The 6,778-nt window shown below is 35.4% G+C and overlaps 1 protein-coding gene across 1 annotated transcript in view; it reads right to left on the bottom strand.

Moving 5' to 3' along the window:
- Positions 1-2,449: 2,449 nt before the first annotated feature.
- The window catches only part of LOC108362610 (uncharacterized), a 21,475-nt gene continuing 17,146 nt past the window's right edge, over positions 2,450-6,778 (bottom strand). Inside the window, exon 2 of the mRNA XM_017615659.1 lies at positions 2,450-3,426. Coding sequence (XP_017471148.1) covers positions 2,598-3,038 — 441 coding nt within the window. The 5' untranslated portion in view covers positions 3,039-3,426 and the 3' untranslated portion in view covers positions 2,450-2,597. The remainder of the gene's footprint in view (positions 3,427-6,778) is intronic.

Genomic DNA, 6,778 nt, shown 5'->3' with positions numbered 1-6,778 from the left:
CTTTTTTTTGTTTTTTTGATAATAAGAAGAAAGGCACATTTTCTTGAATCCACATAATTTTATATTTATCTAGGCATACACCACCACATACATATATATGCACGTACAATATATGAAACTATGTTTACTTATAGCGGTGTGCAAATTTTTTATACTTCCGTTGCTCGTGAACTTTGCAATGAAAGAAACATATTTATTCATGAATAAGTTAGTGAATATAAAAGTTACATATTTAGAAGCTCGTGTTGAGGTCTTTTTTACGATGCACTTGTGCAATGAAACTATTTACTTAGTTTATTGAATAAGCAATTTATTACGTATTTAATATTCGAAGTTACATTTTTATGAAATAGAAAAAAATTATATTTATTGCTAAATAACAAAATGACAGTACCGGTCATATCACTAGCACTCCAATTTCAAACATGACATTGTTTGGTACTTATTTTTATTAGTTTATCTTTAGGAAATTTTCAAGCACAGTTTGTTCTCCAACAAAACCAATTTAAACTCAAGTTTAAGCTTTCTACAAAACTATACAAAACTAATGGTGATTTCGTTTCTTCCAAAAAATTTGACCCTTTTACGGTGCAAAATGCGTTTGACATTACACTCAACCCTGGTAAAGGGCATAGTTTTGCCGTCTAGTCTTTGTTTACCTCAAACATTTCATAATATTGTTGCTTTAAGTAACTAGGATGGTTCCGTGCGCAGAAGTCCACGTAAGTGAGAAAAGCTCTTGACTGCCATTCACCTGGGAGTGGCCACAAGCGATTCTTGTGCGGATATTTATATCGACGTGAAAAGGCGTAAAACTTCGCGTACGCTGGGTTTGCGCCCCGCCACGTTAAAACCCCGCAAAATTAAAAATAAAAAAGTATCTCGCATGAGATCCCCTTTTCTTTTGAAATTTTCATCCAAATTTAAACATTTTTTCTCAAAAATGTTAGATTTTTTTTTGCTAGTTTCAAGTGGCTAAAAATTACCGTTCGTGTTATAAATATTTTTTGCTAAAGGTGTTGCGGGTTCCTTCCATATAAAAGTAAACTGTGTTTATTCTTTATGTGGAAGCAAATTTGACAAAAAAATTTCTAAAAAACCTACGAGCGGTAAGATTATTTGAAAATTTAGAATATTTCCGAGGTATTTGAAGAGGGTTGGCGCCGCTTGAAAAAGTTAAATTAAAATTATTTGGGCTTTAATCGAAAAATGTAGGTTTGGAAATGCTTTATTTCAAAATGACAACGTGGTAAATGCCACGTATTTGAAAAGTCAAATTCATTTTATTTAAAATAAGAGAGAAGCCGAACCACGCGAGAACCACAGATTGCGTATAACATTTGGAATATGTTTTAGGTTTTTGAAGAGGGTTATCAATGATTTAAAATTTTTAATTCACTTCTGGCCTTTTAACGCCATGTGGGTTCATTAGTAATACAGTAATGCCGGCAATAGCGAAAGAAGAAATTTCACTAATTTTCCCAAACTATGGGATTTGCAGTACTTCTTAAGTAGTGTGTATGTAGTATTATTCAAATTCTAAAAGCTTGCATACGTAGTTTTTTCTCTCACAGCACATAGCTTAAATGAGCTAAAAACCGGTCTCTTGTTTCTACTATTTTGTACAGTACTGTACTAATGTTTCCCTTTGAAGTAAGTACGATAATTGCACGTACATAAACTCATGCGTTATTTTAGCATTTAGTAGAGAGCATTCTATTTATTCAACAGTAATGCGGAAAGCGTTCGAATAGTTAGCACAAATTTCTTTGCTTGCAAATAAAAGATTTACCGTTGACTTTGATTTATTGCAAACATTTTTCAAAAATTTTAGCTAGTGTGAGAGACAGCGATGATACATACACATATTGTACATATGTATATGCAGTACATAAGCATTGGCGTGATATCCACTTGAGATTTATTTTGCTAAAAATAAACGAAAAACAATTAATGCATCGAGTGCTGATTTTATACAACTTTTTGTTACATACAATATTTTTTTTTTTGTAAGTTCACTTCTAAAATAAATAAAAAAAAACTAGAAATATAGAAATTACTACAAATTACACAGGGTTGCAAAAAAAAAGTGTATGCATATCAAACCAGACCTATATCTATATCCTTATGTTTTCAGGTTTATACATTGAAATTTTCCCTAATTGACCTCTAACTGCCCAAGAACCTGATGTGATGAAGACTAAAGGACCTCGGATTCGCTACCAGGTTTGGTGTAATATGCATAAACTTTTTTTTTTTTTGGATAGCTGTGTTATTTTCGAACAAAACTAAACCCATTTTTTTCTTTGAAGGCTAGCCTCAGTACAAGAAAACGGCTATTTGTTATGAGCAGACATAAGAAAAGTGTTCAAACATACTTTTTATGCAGCGAGAAAAATATTTTCACAGAAATCAACTATGTAAATACGATTTCCATTTACTCACTGACTAGCTGCTGCTGATTCGCAAATGATCTAAATTAAGCTGATTGCTAAGTTTTGTCTCCTCCAATTCTGCTCGCTTCAATCCAAATCGATCACCAACTTGTAGCCCTTCTTCGCCTGCCCCGCCTTCTTGGGTTTCTCACAATCCGTGTATCAAATGCTGCGTTGCGCTGGCAGATCACGCCTATCGCCACGTTGCGTTTTGATGTGCAAACACAAATTTTCGTCTTTATCCTCCTCGGCCCACACTTTGATGTTGGATTTGGCGGGCACTGCTACCGTCAATGAAGTTGTGCTATCTGCAGCCGAAGAGCTACTAGGTAGCAAATATTCGCGTGTGATGCGGGTGTTGGTGGTGGTGGTAGTGGCTGGCACACCTCTTGTTGTTGTGGTGGTGGTCGTCGTCCTTGTGGTGTGCGGACTCACACGTGTGATTGGTGGTGGTAAGCACTTTGGTGGCTTCTGTTGTTGACGGTTGTTGGCTGGCGGCTCCTCTTCAATGGTGATGGTGCGCCGACGCGTATGCGTCAAAGCGAAATTTCTACAAACTCTTTTCGTATTCTCCTCCACAATGGTAATACATAAATCATGCATGACCGACCGTCTTGAAGCGATGTTGAAGGGAAGGTGTGTTTAATGTTGTTTGAGGTAATTTTTTCTTAAAACTCAAATATTTTTGGCTATTCGTGGCGATTATTTATTAGATATGCCTCATTGTTCGTAAGTTGTTCGAAGTCACTTGGCATTCATTCGTTGTTTTTTGGTGTAATAATTTTATGTTTCTTGCGAATTTCTAATGAATTGCAAATTGAATTTGTATTTGTCTCTTGTTTTTATTGTTGGGTGTATTTTTTATTGAGCTGTTTGCATGGTTGTCACGTTTTACTCAGTTTCGTTTATTTATTAATGTGATTTTTTTTCTGTAATTGTTTTATCGTTTATTAAGCTGTCTCTGAATTTCTTGTGTTTCTTGGTATGGCTGCTGTATTAGTAAATTAAATTTGCACCGTTGAATTAACAAGCATTCAAATAAATGTAAAGAGTATTGTTCAACATTTGACACAAATGCAGTTTTTGCAGAAGATTAGTTATGTATTCGCGTAATTTTTGATTTTTTAGCGGTGAAATGGCCAATTGTGAGTAATTTAAAATCGGCTGCGAGCCATTGACCGTTCTTTTTTTTTGTTATTTTGAGGTTATAATTTTTTGGACTGAAGTAGTTATTTTCTACTTTTTTTTTATAATTTGTGTATACAATGCATAGCTATGATCAAAGGCCTCAAATTAAAAAATAAAATAAAAAAAATAAAAAAATTGGTGATTGCATGCCTTACTTCCCACACAGCTTAAAAATGTAAACTGGACATATATTTTTGAATCTGAATATAAAAACTGAACATAATTTTCGGTTTATTTGAAAATTAAACATCACTTTGGACTTCAAACAATGGACATCACTTTATGGTGGTGTAAAAATTTAATATACATTTAGGGTCATTTGAAACCTGGACAGACATATGTGTTTATTTGGATGTTAGACTTAACTTTGACAGTTAAACAGGAGACAGATGTTTTTTTGTAATTAAAAACCAGAAATAAAATTTGGACATTAACCTCGACATAAATTTTGAACATACATTTTTTTTAATTTCGACATTTTTGGTCATTTTTGGCCATAAATGTTAAGTTTTTTGAAAATTGGACATACAAACTGGACATGAATTTTTGGTGGAAAATTTTTTGTAACTTGAAAAATAGACATATATTTAATTTTGGTCACTTAAACAGGGTATATAATTTTTCGATATTTTGACATACATATAATTCTGATAATTTTAAATTTGAACACAGAAGTTAATTTATTTAGGAACTGGACATAAGTTTTTGCTAATTTAAAAATTGGTCATATATTTTTGGTCACTCCAAAAATTGACATAAACTTTTTGGCATTCAAAAATGCACATATATTATTGGCAACTCGTCATTTTAATTAAAAAGTGGAATTTTTGAATACCATAAAAAAGTGGACATAAATTTATGGTCGCATATATCTTTTGTCATTTAAAAATTGGCATCATTTGCAATTGAAAAACCGGACATGAAATTTGGTGCTACTTTGAGCACGGTTGGCAATTAAATTTATATGAGCTAGAAAAACGAAAAATACCGGACAAATGGGAAAACGTTTTGTGAGCCTTCGAGAGGTCTATTCAACGTGAGATGTATAGCCCTGATCGGGTGGGCGACTAGTACCGAAGAGGATGTAGTTACGAACTATATGAACACAGCAGGATCTGTTTACGCTTTGGATATCCAATTGGCATATCTTAAAAAAAGGAGGAGCAGAAGAAAAACTTTGGTACCAACCAGAAGTGGGAAACTGTAGTAGCACCCAATGAGAAGATTAAGTTTAGAAAATTAAGAAAAAGGGAGAAGGAAATTATGGACGCGTATTGGTATTTGTAGACGCGTATTGGTATTTGTAATGGGTATTTTTTTCAAATGTAGGGTTAGGGTTAGGTTAGGTGCAACTGCGACAAGCGGGCTCCGGTAGTATACTCAGCCTTACCCCCAACAAAAATGTGAGCTGCGGCTTTGTGAGTGTGAGGCCAGAAGGACCTTGCAATCGCGCATGTCCTGGTGTTTGCCCAGCGCTCGCTCACCTGACATGAGGCCAATCTATCCAACAGCGTACCACAGGTCATCAATGGCATACCCAACCGCTCTTTATCCGGCGATAATATTTCGCGAGTGCTATTCCTGGCCAATTTGTCAGCCCCGCAGTTCCCCGCAATGTCGCTGTGACACGGGACCGAAATAAGCCTAATACACAGAAATATCGCGACACGACGCGTAGAGCGTACCTCCAACGCACTCAAGGCGCTGATAGCCGCTTGGCTATCAGAATAAATGCTCACCACCCGGATTGTCATAGCACTCTGGAGCAGTGAATCCACCGCATCCTTGATAGCAGTCACTTCGGCCTGGAATAAGCTGCAGAGGTCTGCGAGCCTGAACTTAGTGCTGATGGAGAGCTCTCGACAGAAGACCCCACCACCAATGGGTTAGTAGCAACCCAGCCGTCCAGTTTAGATACATCCGAGAAGAAGTTCACCGCTTCCTCTCTCCAGAAGTTCCGCCCGGCCCAGTCCTCCTTTAAGGGAAGGTAGGTAGAAAAGAAGCTCCTAGGAGCCATTTCGGTGGCGCAGTAATCTGTACGATCAGGGATGACATCGAAGCCTGCTAGAACACCAGAGTGTCCAGTTATTGAGTCGGTCGACCAATCGGTTTCCCTGAGCATCTGTTTTACTTGGTATGACATGCTGAAATACAAGGTAGCCCTAAACATACATTGTAAAAAAATCGGATTTTTTGGGATTTGGCAATAGCATCCCTCTAATGCTGGTAGTACAACAAAAAAATCCAACCATCATTTAAATGAGAAAAAGCTGTCAGACAAATGCCAAGTTTTCAAATATTTTTGACGTAAGCACGCCTTTTTTTAATTAACTTTTCTCTGCTTGCCAAGCGAATGTCTCAATTATTCAACGCTAACGCGAAATATTGGATTTTCTACTGCATGCTTGTCTCTAAAATTAGCACTTTTGTTATTTTTTTACAAAGTAGTCAAAATTTACTTATTTACATATCGATGGTCTTATGCAATAACGGTACAACTCAAAATGCCATGTTTTTGAGTTATATATCGGATTAGGTTTATAAAGAACCATATTTTTCTGTGGCAAATCGGCATATGCTTATTTGTTACCAATCCGACAGGGGCGCAGTGGTGCCAGTTGTCACAAAACCGAAGTAGGTAACCCTTACTATTGTACATTGGCTGTGTCCCACATTTATCGTGAAAATTGGCATAAGTCAAAAGCTGTCGATATTTTTTGTATTGTGCCGTTATTCAATAATATCAGCGGAGTTATTTTCGTTTAACTAATTAGGATTTGTTACTAATTTCGTATTTTTTCAGTCCACCCCTATTAAAAACTTTAGAAAAAAGACATTATCTGAAAGCTAATAAATTTTCCCTACAGAATTACTGCAAATAAACCGACATAATTACTTTCTAAGACATCATATTGCTAAAAAATAAACACAAAATCTTGAATTGGTTCTACTGAAAAATACGAATTTGAGTTGTGTCGTTATTGCATATGACCATCAATATATACTCGTATATGTATAGACATATAAACTCATGTTGTCATGCACGCAAACAGTAAAAAATCAATAAATATCCATGTTCTAATAAACTTGCTAGACACTATTGTTATCTTTTTTTATTCATATGTAATTTGTGTGTTGAAGTAAAAAAAAAAAAA

Source organism: Rhagoletis zephyria, unplaced genomic scaffold, assembly GCF_001687245.7.
Source record: "Rhagoletis zephyria isolate East Lansing unplaced genomic scaffold, Rhagoletis_zephyria_1.1 Rzeph_scaffold_01052, whole genome shotgun sequence".
Taxonomy (NCBI): domain Eukaryota; kingdom Metazoa; phylum Arthropoda; class Insecta; order Diptera; family Tephritidae; genus Rhagoletis; species Rhagoletis zephyria.
Note: the sequence above shows the minus strand (reverse complement) of the source record. Positions and strands in the feature narration are given on the sequence as shown.